Genomic DNA, 13,479 nt, shown 5'->3' with positions numbered 1-13,479 from the left:
CCGGTAGAATTCTGCTCACTGCCTAATCCCATGCATCATCCAGTCTAGACTCGTTTCTCCTGCGAGGAAATGGCTTTTGCGAACAGCAGAAGTCTTGTTAACAGAATTACAATCCTGTTAGAGCATTTTCTTTTAATATAGCAACGGTGCTTATGGTCGAGAGGTGACCCATTAATCAGATTTATGGAACGACTTGGAGGGGAGATTAGCTTCAGAATTGTATTAGCTTAGCTTCTCCCAGGGCTCTGTTTAATGAATCCAAAAACCATACCCAGCAAGAGACTTGTATTTTTCCAGCTAGTTTAGGAAAATTGTATTTGTATTCAGAAACATGCAGTACAGAAGGAGGAATGTGAACCAAGGGAGTTGGGGTGGGATTTGTCTCCAAAATACAACAAAGTCCAGCTTGACTTACAGCAGCCAGTCACTGGCTTATTCAGCTGTTTAGCAAAGTGAGTGTTTCTCTGTCTCTGTCTCTCTCTATGTGTGTGTGTGTCTACGTGTAGATGCACACATGTGCATATGTATATAGAGGCCAGAGGTTGACAGCAAGTGTCTTCTTTATTGCTTTTTACTTTATGTTTTGAGACAGGGTCTCTCACTGAGCTAAGCACTTACTGGCTTGACAGGCTCTCCATCAAACAGGAATGTGCCTGTTTCTACCCATACCCAAGCAGGAATGTGCTAGAGTTATAGGCATATGCAACCACAGTTGGCTTTTTACAGCAAATAATAACTGGTGCCATAATGAATGGGTACCACCACAGCAGCATGTCCTCAAGGGGCTCTCAGTCCAAGGTACATGAGGTGCTTACCAACAGTTAAAATGCCCCCTGTACTTTGGTGCCCTATATATATAAAGGGGTAGGGGTACTATAGAGGAGAATGTAGAGATTCATCTACCTACATGAAATGTTAAGGCCAAGGGAAGCCTTCCTCAAAGAGGTAACCCTTCTCAGGGCAGCAAAGCAGGAGAAATGGTTGGCCAGGCCAAAGGAACACCGCTTAATTCATACTCAACTGAATGATTGTAGTGATATTAAAAAGACCATATGGATTATGCTGATATTAAAAAGACCAGGAAGGACCAAGAATGCCTGAAAAGTTGAAAGTGGGTGAGAAAATGATTTACTGATTTTCAGCCTCTGTGTGTGTGTGTGTGTGTGCGCGCGCATGTATGTGTAGTACATATGCGTGTTTGTATGATGATATGACCATGCAGGTTCCTGTGCATATTTGCACAAACATTGTATTCCAGTGGTCAATGTTGGGTGCCTTCCTCAATTGTTCTCCCCCTTATTTGTTGAGATAACGTTTCTCACTCAAGTTGGACCTCACCAGTTGGCTAAGTCTGGATGAGCAATGAGCTCCAATGATCAGTTCTGCTGCGGATGGGCTAAAACTCAGGTCCTCATGCTGACATGGTAGACACTTTTAGATTGAGATATCTCCCTTATCCCTCAGTTTGACTTTTTAGCAGCACATAGAGTCTCCCTTCTGAAAATCAGGTGGCTGCTTTGATGTCAAGTTAACTTAATATGCTGCAAGAGAGAGGCCAGTCACTGGGGCTGGCGGCCTGATTGGGCCTTCAGCCTGGTTGGGCCTTCAGCCTGATTTTGTCAGTTGCCTGTCCGGCCTGCATCCAGTGTGGACAAACTGGGAAGGAGAGAAACGAACATACTGGTCCTAATTGTTTTGTTAATTATCTAGTGACTTAAATAGAGCCCTTTCAGTAATGCGGCCCAACTGTTCTCACCTTTAAAGGGTGATCAGAATTCTCCCTACAGTCTATTTCATGAGAAAAATAGGCAGATGACATATAAAAAGGCAATGCTGTAAAACAAACTGTAGAACACATGGCCACAGGATGTAAAGGAGAGAAAGCAAACAGTCTCACAGTGACCTGACTAAACACATCCACCAAATATTCCACATCAAACCTATACTTGGCCAGAGCTGCCCACCGTGGCCCTGGGGAGTACCTGCATCACATGAGCCTCTGTTTCAACATCTGAGCACATTCACACTGAGTATCAGGCTTGGGAAAGGCATATGTGTCCTCACCTGGCCCAGACTCTGAGACACTTGGTCCAACATAACTTGCAAGATGGCCTGAGCATAGAGTTTCAGGTGTGGACAGCTTCCAGGAGTGCTGTGGCCTCCATTTTCCTTTAATTCTCCTGAATGGTGATCTATAGAATCCCAAAAAGAAAGGTGATTGACAAGGGCAGAATTCAGTCTTTTCCAGAGTCATCATAATATCAAAATACTATCATAAGCCTACCTTCACCCCCAAACAACTTCCTGGTGGTGCTTCTGATACTAAGTAAGCTAGTATGTGTATTAATATATACTACTAAATGCTTGGCTTTGAGTCTGGCCTGTAGCAGGACTTAGATAATATTAGCTAAATTACCACTAAGGAGAATTCCAGAACTTTGACAGCCAGTATTCTCCATACTTGACCCAAGAAAAACACAAAAGAATAAATTGTAAAAAATTAAAAATAATAATAAATGAAAAAAAACAAATTTTTATTGTATACCTAGTAAAAAGAAAAATACAAAATAAAAATACTTTGTTTGTGGAACTTGACTTCAAGCTCCAGTTTATAGCAAAACAGCCATCGGGGAAGAATCTGAAAAATGCAGATAGTGGAGAAGCATCCAGGGTCATTTGAAGTGTGACTATGAAAATTAGCACAGCCTGGAGGTCACAGATCAACAGACCATGGTGTTCATGTCCCAGGTCTTTGTTCTCATTTGGCCAACCCAATCATTTGGCCAACCCAATGTCCATCTTGCAAGTGTCTCCCATCCACACCCTAACTAACCCCTCTACCTTGCCTTGTGCGCAGGAAGGCTATATTAACCACTTAGGTCAATTCAGCCTGTAATTTCAGGAGACACTGCATCAGGTCCCCCAAACTCATAGACCAGAGAGTCATAAAACAAGAATTTAAGTGTCCCTGAGGCTCCAGGCTCTTGTCACCAGAGATGATTTGTATGTCAGCAAGGGGGATTCAAAGCCTCTGCATTGCAGTTACTGAGCTGAGGACTTTAAAATGTAAAACTAGTGTTCTCGTTTATCCTCCATTAGGCTTCTGTCCCCCTTCAGCTTCATCTGCTGTGTACCTCATTCCAAAACAGAGCATCCATTCCACGTTAAGCTATGATGCCCCTCACTGTAACTCACGGGTCCTATTATATATTCCTGTGTGATCTTACCTGAGTAAGTTAACCCTTCAGGGTCCTGTTTTTTTTGTTTGTTTGTTTGTTTGTTTGTTTTTCATCTAAAAAGACAAAAGAAAGTAGTAATAATAAAAGGTTGCCTCCTGGGTAGAAGAGATGGCTCTGCCTTTAAGACTGGTGGCTGCTTTTCCAGAGGACCCCAGTTCAATTCCTAGCACCAGCAGGGCAGCTCACAACTGTCTGGAACTGTCTCTAGTTCCAGGAGATCTAATGCCCTCACACAGGTATACATGCAGCAAAACACCAATGCACATAAAGTTTTTAAAAAGTTGCCCCCTAATTAGGCAGATAAATGGTCATATACGTCTGGTCCTGGGTTCCTTATGAGCATTCTATACATGTCAGCCAATAATATGAGATCACATTATTATCAGAGATCTTCAGCGAGAAGTCTGCAATGACTCATTGTCAAAATGGCCTCAAAAAGCTTCTCATTTGCATAGTATTCAAAATGAATCTATAAGACACCTATTTAACAAACAGTCAGCTTACCCAATTCTAGGAGCATAAATGTGTACATTCCCATCTCTCAGTACGGTTATCAGATAGTGAAAATAAAAAGGTGCATGAAAAAATAAAGGGACAAAAGTGTGACATGCAAGCAGGCATGCCAACAAGCCAGGCGGCACTGATGTCCACTGCCTGGGGGTGTAAAGAAAGAGGTAGGGTTTGCATCTGCTCAGGTTTCGGGAAATTCATAAACACTGTGCTATGTGCTCTCAGACACCCCCAGGCTGATCATTCATAATCCAGTGGCCATGGCCTTGCAGGAAGGCTCCCATGACCCCCAGCCCCATGAGGCATAATGTGCCTGTGGCCATCACTTCTTAATGATGGTTTGTTCTAAGTTATGCTTTCTCAATGTGGCAGCTACATGGTCAATGAGATTAAAGATGGGTGTCATCCCAAAGCCTGGAGCTTTAACACCTAGCACACATACGAGACCCTGGTGTGGCCAGGCTTCTGTAGCCTCTGGATGAGAATAGAGTGGTGCTAACACAAATGTTCCACTGTTAGGATGCTCAGCCCCAGCATATTGAGTTAGTGGTTGGCTCCTCTCATGCCAGTTCCCAGTTGCCCTGGATAGATAGAGCTGGACATCTCTAGTGTGATGAATGTCTCTTAAGGTCCACAGGATCTCTAGACATGGCTCCTACTTCCCTCTGTTTCTTTACCTCCACTGCTTCTTTATAGAGTTTCTTCAACTCCTACATGTCTAACAAACTCCTCCTGGAGGTCTGTCCCAGATAAGCAAGTACAGACAATAAAGAATTTTTTCATCATATTATTTTTTTTAATTTTTATATTAATTAGAGTTTATTCACTTTGTATGCCAGCTGTAGCCCCCTCTCTCATTCCTTCCCAATCCCACCCTCCCTCCTTCATCTCCTCCCATGCCCCTCTACAAGTCCTCCTCCCCTTCCATCTGACCCTAGCTTATCAGGTCTCATCAGGACTGGTTGCACTATCTTGCTCCATGGCCTGGCAAGGCTGCTTCCCCCTTGGTGGGGAGGGGGGTCAAAGAGCTGGCCACGAGTTCATGTCAGTGTTCCCCTTACTAGGAAACCCACTTGGATACTGAGCTGCCATGGGCTACATCAGAGCAGGGGTTCTAGGTTATATCCATGAATGGTCCTGGTTGGAGCATCAGTCTCAGAGAAGACCCCAGGTATTTTGGTTCTGTTGCTCCCCTTGTGGAGCTTCTATCCTCTCCAGGTCTTACTATCACCCCCTTATTTCATATGATTGCCTACAGTCTTCCCAGAGTTTGGTTATAAGTCTCAGCATCATTTTGATACACTGCTGGGGAGAGTCTTTCAGAGGCCCTCTGTGATAGGCTCCTGTCCTATTTTCTGTTTCTCCTTCCAATGTCCATCCCATTTGTCTTTCTGAGTGATGATTGATGATCTTACCCAGGTTCCTCCTTGTAGCTTAGCTTCTTTAGGTGTACAGATTTTAGTATGTTTATCCTATATTATAGGCCTAGTATCCACTTATAAGTGAGTATATACCATGTGTGTCTTTCTGCTTCTGGAATACCTCACTCAGGATGATCTTTTCTAAATCCTATCATTTGCCTGCAAATTTCATGATTTCCTTGTGTTTAATTGCTGAGTAGTATTCCGTTGTTGAAATGTACTGTTGAGGGACATCTGGGTTGTTTTCAGGTTCTGGCTATTATGAATAAAGCTGCTACAAACATGGTTGAGCAAATGTCCTTGTTGTGTACTTGAGCATATTTTGTATATATGCCTAGGAGTGTCATAGCTGGATCTTGAGAAGCACAATTCCTAATTGTCTAAGAAAGCACCAGATTGATTTCCAAAGTGGTTGCACAAGCTTGCATTCCCACCAGCAATGAAGGAGGGTTTCCCTTTTTCCACATCCTCTGCAGCATGTATTGTCACTTGAGTTTTTGATCTTAGCCATTCTGAAGGGTGTAAAGTGAAATCTCAGGGTCATTTTGATTTGCATCTCCCTGATGAATATGGATGTTAAGCATTTCTTTAAGTGTTTCTCTGCTATTCTATATTCCTCTACAGAGAATTTTCTGTTTAGCTCTGTTCCCCATTTTTAAATTGGATTACTTGAATTGTTGCTTTTTAACTTCTTTAGCTCTTTATATATTCTGGATATTAGCCCTCTGTCAGATATAGGGTTGTTGAAGATCCTTTTCCAATCTGTAGGCTGTCATTTTGTTCTGACGACAGTGTCCTTTGCTTTACAGAAGCTTTTCAATTTCATGTCGTCCCTTTTATTGATTGTTGACCTTAGAGCCTGTGCTGTTGGTGTTCTGTTCAGGAAGTTGTCTCTTGTGCCAATGGACAATAAAGAATTTTAAGGCAGGAAGAAAAGTGTATTGTCTATCCCCTGCCCTAGCCTAGGCTATTTTTAATGCAAATTCTTCTGCCTCAGAATCATTTACCAGCATCAGGTCAATAACTAAGACCATACATCCTTTTTTTTTTATTTTGTTTTGTTTTCTGTGACAGAGTTTTTCTGTGTAGCCTTGGCTGTCCTGGGCTTGCTTTGTAGACCCAGCTGGCCTCAAACTCACAGAGATCTGCGTGCCTCTGCCTCCATGAGTGCTGGGATTATAGGCATGTGCCACTGTGTCCGGCTTTACACATCCCTTTTCATGCACTCTACTCCCTTTTACCAGACATTTTGCACAGCCACCAAACCCCATACCTCATTTGTATCTGCTGGCAAAAGCGACAATGGCCATAGTTTCTAGTCCACTGTCAGTACGGCAATGCTCCATTCTTCTGCAACCTAGAAACAGCTACAGGAGAAGGTTGGCAGCTATAAATACCAGTGTGATGAAGTTTCAGCTGCAGCTACCTGCAGTCCCTCATCCCGTTTGAATAATCTGAGAGTCGGATTAAGAAGGGGCTGGTGAGACAGATCATTCAGTAAAGTGTTTCTCATAAATATGAGGACCTAAGTCTGATCCCCAGAAGCCACATAAAATCAGGGCTTGGTGGCACTTACTTTTATAATCCAAGAATGGAGGATTTGGCAGGGCTCACAGGACAGACAGCCCAGCCTATGTGGCAAGTTGCAGGTCAGTGAGATATCCTTTCTCAAAACTAAATGGTAGACAAAACTTAAGAAATGACAACAGAGGTTGACCTCTGACCTCCACACACATATACATACCTGCAAGCACATGGACGCCTAGGTGCACAACACAGAAGAAAAGTAATAGTTCAAGGCTACACAACATGTAAAAACTAGAAATCTCCTTCAAATGCAGTGCAGGTGACTCCAATATTTCCGTCTGTCCATATGTCTCAGATCTCCACACTCAACTTCCCAAACAGCCAGGAATTGTAAGCAGGCATGAGTTAGACACAGGCTGTGGAAAGAGCAGCCTGAGCTTTGTCACTTCATACCTTGGTTAGACCTCTCTATCCCAGCCTCAGCTTCCTCGCCTGAAGATTAGAGACAGAACTGCAGATCTGCCTACCCACTCAGCCCAAACTTCAAGAACACACATTTCTCTGAACCTATCCTAACAGCCATGCTCCAGGGCAGAAACTGTTCTCTTTACTGAAATGTTCTGGGCCTGGGGAATGGTTTATATTTGTAGAGTTTCTTTACACATTATTATTACCTGGGCCCAAACCACAGAAAGTCATTGTGAGTGTAAAGTACCATGAAGAAGAAAATGTAAGGGTACAAGAAGAATGGAAAGCCCTCACTATACAATGAGCAATCATTTCTGTCAGTATCAAGAAGGAAGCTGTGTCTAATGAGCACTAAATACAAAGCCCTACATGCAGCCCCTCTTGGGAATGATGTCCTGTTCTCCATCCTCCAACCCTGTGAGGTGATACAGATAAAGAAATACAGATTCTGAGAAGTTATATAATTTGACCAAGGTTTCACAGACAATACTCGGTGAAACTTGGATCCAAACATACTCATTTTAAAAATATATTTTATTTCATTTTTAATTATGCACATCTGCGTGTATCTGCATTTGTGCATGGTAGCATGAGTAGGAGGTGCCTACACAGGCCAGAAGAGGTCATCAAAGCCCCTGGAGCTGGAATTACAGGTGGTGGTGAGCTGCCAGACATGGGTGGTAGGAACCAAACCCAGGTCACCTGCAAGAACCATATGAACTCAATCATTGAGCCATATCTCCAGCCCCAAAACACATTCTTAATCCCTGGACTGTCTTCATTCTTGTTGGTGGTTCCCATTCACTCTGGATAGTCAGCTGGAACATTCTGGGCTTAGCATTTAAGCATGGTGAAGGATAGCCAAGGTCAGATTGTGATCTGTTTATTAATCATAAGTTCCATAAGACAGCTAATCTTCCTGGCAGATCTTGTCTTCGCCAGTTCTTTGGATAGAATCCAGTTGGGGGAATGGAGCCTTTGAGCATCCTCTCCTTCATCTCTCCCTCTCACCTGTTTCCACATGGCATACAGTTGGTTAAAAACCTGTCTTGCTGTTTATTTACCTTGTTTTTTAAAGGCCCATCTTCTTCCAGAAAGCTGTTTAATGCTGTACTACATAATTTCTCCTCAAGGTAGAATCTGCCAGATGGAGTCTTTGGCCTAAGCCACATGAATTTATCTTATTTTTAAACAGCAGTTAACATTGCAGGAAACTAAAATAGCAAAGAGTTCCCAGGTGCAAACTCACTGAGCAGGGAAACAGGCAAGAGCCTGTGCATGCATCCACCTGGGGCAGCTGTTCCAAGCGGGCCATATTAATGAGGGAACGTCTCCGGCTGGCGGCTCCTGGCCAGCTGCTGGTCACATCTGACTGTCACTCAGTGTAGAAGCATGCCACATTTACACTTCAGCTCAATTCTGCCACTTCTCACCTCCCTTGGCTGAACACCCTTGGGCTCTGCATCCCTGGCTGCTCCACAGACATGCTGCTGACAGATGGTGATGAAGCGTACCCTAGAGCATTGGACAACCAGAGCAAAGTATCCAAGTGTGAAATGGAATTGTCCCTAAAGGTCCAGTAAAATATGCCTATCATCCTATAATATAGCTGGATTAGGCTGCTGTAACATAGCATTCAATAAAATAACACTACTACAAATAAGAGTTTTCAAAGAATGTACCCAATAAGGAATGTCATATGTACCCATGTTAAACTGCCATGCTCCCAAATACCTTTTAATGAATAGCTATAGCTCCTACACTCCAGTCATCCTCTAGGGACTCCTGAAAAAGTACAGGGCCTGCTGGAGAAATACAGTGTTTCTGGGGACTTGTTTCAGGAACCACACTCCAGAGCCTGAGCATCAATTTACTGAGATCCCTCTTTTCTAGACTTGGGAGAAGGTTTAATGGTGTTGGGATTTAAAAAAAACAAAAAACAAAAAACAAACAAACAAAAAAAACAGGTTGTTGTTGCCTGATCCCGAGCCACAGAATATAATTATAAGCATGAAAATCACAAGAAAAGAAAGATGAGGTTGGCAGTGTAGTGACAAGCCTGCTTTACAGAAGTGAAGAATCAAGCCTCCAGCAATAGCTGTGAATGTCCATTTCCTATGCTGTTCTGTCTGAGAAAAAAACTCATCCATAGAAACGACTGTCCAGGGTGGTGGAGGCCTCACTGTGATTCAAGGAGTATCATAGGGAAGACAGACCACCCTCTGGTGATACCTGGATCATGGTGAAGATCGAAAAGGCAGCATTCCAGCCCAGTTCAGACATATATTCATAAATATGTGCACATCCCAAACTAACCTCTAGTCCTTTCCATCCTTTCTTGTTCCTTCTTATATCCATGCTAAGCAGTGGAGACCTTTATCAGGAAGTTTGGGGAGAGCAGGTTGTTTTCGCTGATTACGGGTGATTTGGCCTTAACTTGTCTCTGAACGTAGCAACCCCACCTACCATATTTGTCCCAACTTTCAGAATGAAAAGACCCTGAAAATGATGGCCAGACAGATGAGGCTGAGATTCAGGTGTGTTCTCCCTAAACCTGATCTCGCACAGCAGGTGGGATGCTGAGGTTGGAACAATCAGTGGATACCCCACAGTCCCAAAGGCTTCATCCCACAGGGTCCAGAAGTCAAAGGCCAAGAGGACATAAAGGAAGATGCAGATAAAGGCAGATAGATGCTTTGTCCCTTTGGGCAAGTTTACTGTAATATTTAAGAATCCCCCTTATGCTTTCTCTCAAAATGAAAAGAAAAGAAGCAGCAGTAGAAAACCAGTCTCTCCTTCTTTCTATGAAGGTTGGTTTGGCACTGATAGTTTAGTTTAGTTTAGCCACTGCCTTTAAAGAGCCTTGTACCTGAGCACTTGACAGGTACAAGCACTCCACAGGTAGCCATGTGGATATTGTTGCCATGGAGTAGAGAATGCTAGACGGTATTCGTAGGGACATGGAGCATTTCCACAGACCTCATGGTAGCTTTGAGGTGTGAGGCTACTCACCAATCCCTTCAAGATGAAAGAAACTTCATTTCAAGGGCTGGGAGAGTCTTATGCAGGGACTGTGTATGATCAAGACAATAGGCTTTTAGGAGGGCTTTGCTGAGATTCTCCAGGGAACCCCAAGATGGGAAGACAACAGTCCCTTCATCCTCTTTGAGTACTTTCATTCATGTCTCTTAGATACGGATTTGTCATGCCCGGGTAGCTCAGATTCTAGCAGAAACAACATGTCTAAGGAGGCTCATGGAAATGGCACAGAAATAAGCTGTCTCTCCAGATACACTTAGATAAAAGAACTTTAATCCAGCAGGGCTCAGATAAAAAGAACACATGAGGAATATTGGTCTGGATTCAAATACCACAAGAGGAACATAAGAAATGCAGTCATAAAAGAGCCCTCACCTCCAGGATAGTTCTTAAAATGTTGTGATCCAAGGAATAATTGAGGCTATCTAGGACATTAGATTTGGTTTGGCATAGCCAAAAGACTTTATAATATCCTGAGGGATACTTTTTAATTTTTTTTTTTAATATAGGAGGACTCTGGCTAAGATGCTCAATCCCCATTCAGAAGGGCAAAGAGGATGGACATCAGAGGAGTGAGAAAACAGGGAACAGAACAGCAGCCTACCACAGAGGGCATATGAAAGGCTCTACCCTGCAGGGTATCAAGGCAGATGTTGAGGCTCATAGCCAAACTTTGGGCAGAGTACAGGGAACCTCATGAAAGAAGTAGAGATAGTAAGACCTGGAGAGAACAGGAGCTCCACAAGGATAGCAACAGATCCTAAAATTCTGGGCACAGGGATCTTTTCTGAAACTGGTATTCCAGCCAAGGACCACTGATAGAGATGGCCTGGAACCCCTGCACAGAGTTAGCCTATGGCAGTTCAGTATCTAAGTAGCCTCCATAGTAATGGGGATAGGGACTGTGTCTGACATGAACTGATTGGCCTGCTCTTTGACCACCTCCCCGTGAGTGGGGAGCAGCCTTTCTAGGCCACAGAAGAAGACAGTGCAGCCACCCTTGATGAGACCTGATAGACTAGGGTCAGAGGGTAGGGGAGGAGGACGTCCCTTTTCAGTGGACTAGGAGAGGAACACAGGTGGGGAAGATGGTGGGTGAGATTGGGAGAGGAGGAAGGAGGGAAGAACAGGGGGAATACAAAGTGAATAAACTGTAATTAATAAAAATAACTTAAAAAAGAAAATAAGAGCTTCTAGAGAAGCTTATTTTAGGACAGCAAATTTTGTTTAATAGTTGGCCTGGTGGAACAAAGACTTCCTGATATGAGAGTTCTGTGTAAATGCAATGTCCTTTTGGGAAGGAGGGAAGGAAAGAGCTCACACTGTTATACCAGCTGGGAGGGGCTAGCAGTAAAAGCTGTGAGCTTTGACATCAAGCTGAATACAAGATCAGGTTTCGACTCTGGTTTTATAAGACTCGTGAGAAAAAAAAAAAAAAATTGGTTCTCAGTTTCTTTATTTGTGAAATTCATATAGTGTCCACACCAATGAATTGTCATATAAGAGAACAGAATGTTAACACTAATACTTAGTGTATTGTAAAGGTGAAATTGGCACAGTTGCTTTTATCTAAGTTTGATAAATTATAGGGGGTAGATGTATCATTTCCTTCCAGTTCCTCAGTCTGATTTCTCAGTTATAGTATGTCCCATGCTGTCAAAGTCCCTAGTACCTGCTTAGTAATACTGTCAACGTGTCTAGAGTTTTCCAGTTTATCAATGTCCCAGACATTCTTAATGACCAATCTCCTCACTTTTACTGTTCCTGGTAATTGAGAACAGCCTTCTCTCTATCTCTGCTCTTTGTACCTTTGCTTTCTTGTGTGATAACTAGCCATGCAGTATAATGTCACAGCCAACATCTCCTTATAGTACTCTTCCTGCCACGATGGAAGGGCTTAGCACAACACCTGGTCAACAGTCCACGATTGTTTAAAAATCTAAATAGGCTCAGGAACAGATCTTTTACTAGTGAGATTTTTATAAAGCACGACCAAAAGCAACTTATGGGAAGAAGAAGTTTATTTGGCTTACAATTCCAAGATTCAGGCCATTATTGCAGGGACATCAAGGTAACAAGTGTCACATCTACAACCAAAAGCAGAGAGAAAATGGATGCCTAGAGACATGCTTGCTCACTAGCTCTTTAGTTTATACTCAGTCGAAGTACAGTTCTGTACTCACTACCCTCCACTCTTATACCACTCAGGACCCCCACCCAGTGAAGAACGCTACCCACAGTGGCCTGAGCCAGCCAATAATCAAGACACTCTCCTAGAGATGCCCACAGGCCAACCTGATCTAGTTAGCTCCTCAATGGAGACACTTCCCTGGTGATTTTTAGATTGCAGCAAGTTGACATCTAAAGCACACCAGTGCACTGAGGACCCTTTCCTTTCTTCTTCTTCTTATAATTTATTTATGGGTATATGTGTATATGTCTTTTATCTTTATTTTTTATAATTTATTGATTTCATATCTTTATTGTAGCTCCCTCCCTCATCTCCTCCTGGTCCCACTCCCCTTCTTTCTTTCTACTTCCTCCCTTAGACCACAGAAAGGGGGAGCCCTCCTCCCCTACCATCTGACCCTAGCCTATCACATCTCATCAATCAGCATTGCCTGGATCATCTTCCTCTGTGTCCTGGCAAGGCTACCCCACCAGGAGGGAAATGATCAAAGAGCAGGTAACACAGACCATGTCAGAGATAACCCCTTACTAGGAAACCCACATGGAGACTGAGCTGCCTACGGGCTACATCAGAGCAGGGTGTCTATGTCCTCCCCATGCATGGTCCTTGTTAGTGTATCAGTCTCTGCAAGAACCCCTGGGCCTAGATTTGATGGTTTCGTTGGTCTTCTTATGGAGCTCCCAAGGGGACAGGAGCACTGCAGACTCCTAAAGCTCTCTGAGACCTCTGTCTTCTTTGCACCCCAGAAAAGAGCAAAGCTACATGCAGAAGCGCTGGCAGGATGTGCGTGTGGGAGACTTTGTCCAGATGCGGTGCAATGAGATTGTCCCAGCCGACATCCTCCTCCTCTTCTCCTCAGACCCCAGTGGGGTCTGCCACCTGGAAACTGCCAACTTGGATGGGGAGACCAACCTCAAGCAAAGGCGTGTTGTGAAGGGCTTCTCACAGCAGGTAAGTACTTTCTGTATTAATCTTCCATGTTGAGGTCAGAGACAAGAAGCAAGGTCATCTCTCAGAAAGCAGAATCTACACTGGCAGGAAGAGAGGGTGAGGTGGCAGGTGCCTCTTTAGAAACTCAGTACTC

General features: G+C 43.5%; 1 protein-coding gene across 5 annotated transcripts in view; it reads left to right on the top strand.

The window, feature by feature from the left end:
* The window catches only part of Atp10b (ATPase phospholipid transporting 10B (putative)), a 311,951-nt gene that overhangs the window by 207,037 nt on the left and 91,435 nt on the right, over positions 1–13,479 (top strand). For all 5 annotated transcript variants that reach the window (XM_060363835.1, XM_060363836.1, XM_060363837.1 and 2 more), the window contains one exon: positions 13,142–13,346. In XM_060363835.1, the coding sequence (XP_060219818.1) occupies positions 13,142–13,346 (205 nt within the window). The remainder of the gene's footprint in view (positions 1–13,141; positions 13,347–13,479) is intronic.

The sequence above is a fragment of the Meriones unguiculatus genome, chromosome 11 (genome assembly GCF_030254825.1).
Source record: "Meriones unguiculatus strain TT.TT164.6M chromosome 11, Bangor_MerUng_6.1, whole genome shotgun sequence".
Classification (NCBI taxonomy): Eukaryota; Metazoa; Chordata; class Mammalia; order Rodentia; family Muridae; genus Meriones; species Meriones unguiculatus.
The sequence above is the reverse complement of the archived record's forward strand: the minus strand, read 5'-3'. Positions and strand labels throughout refer to the sequence as shown.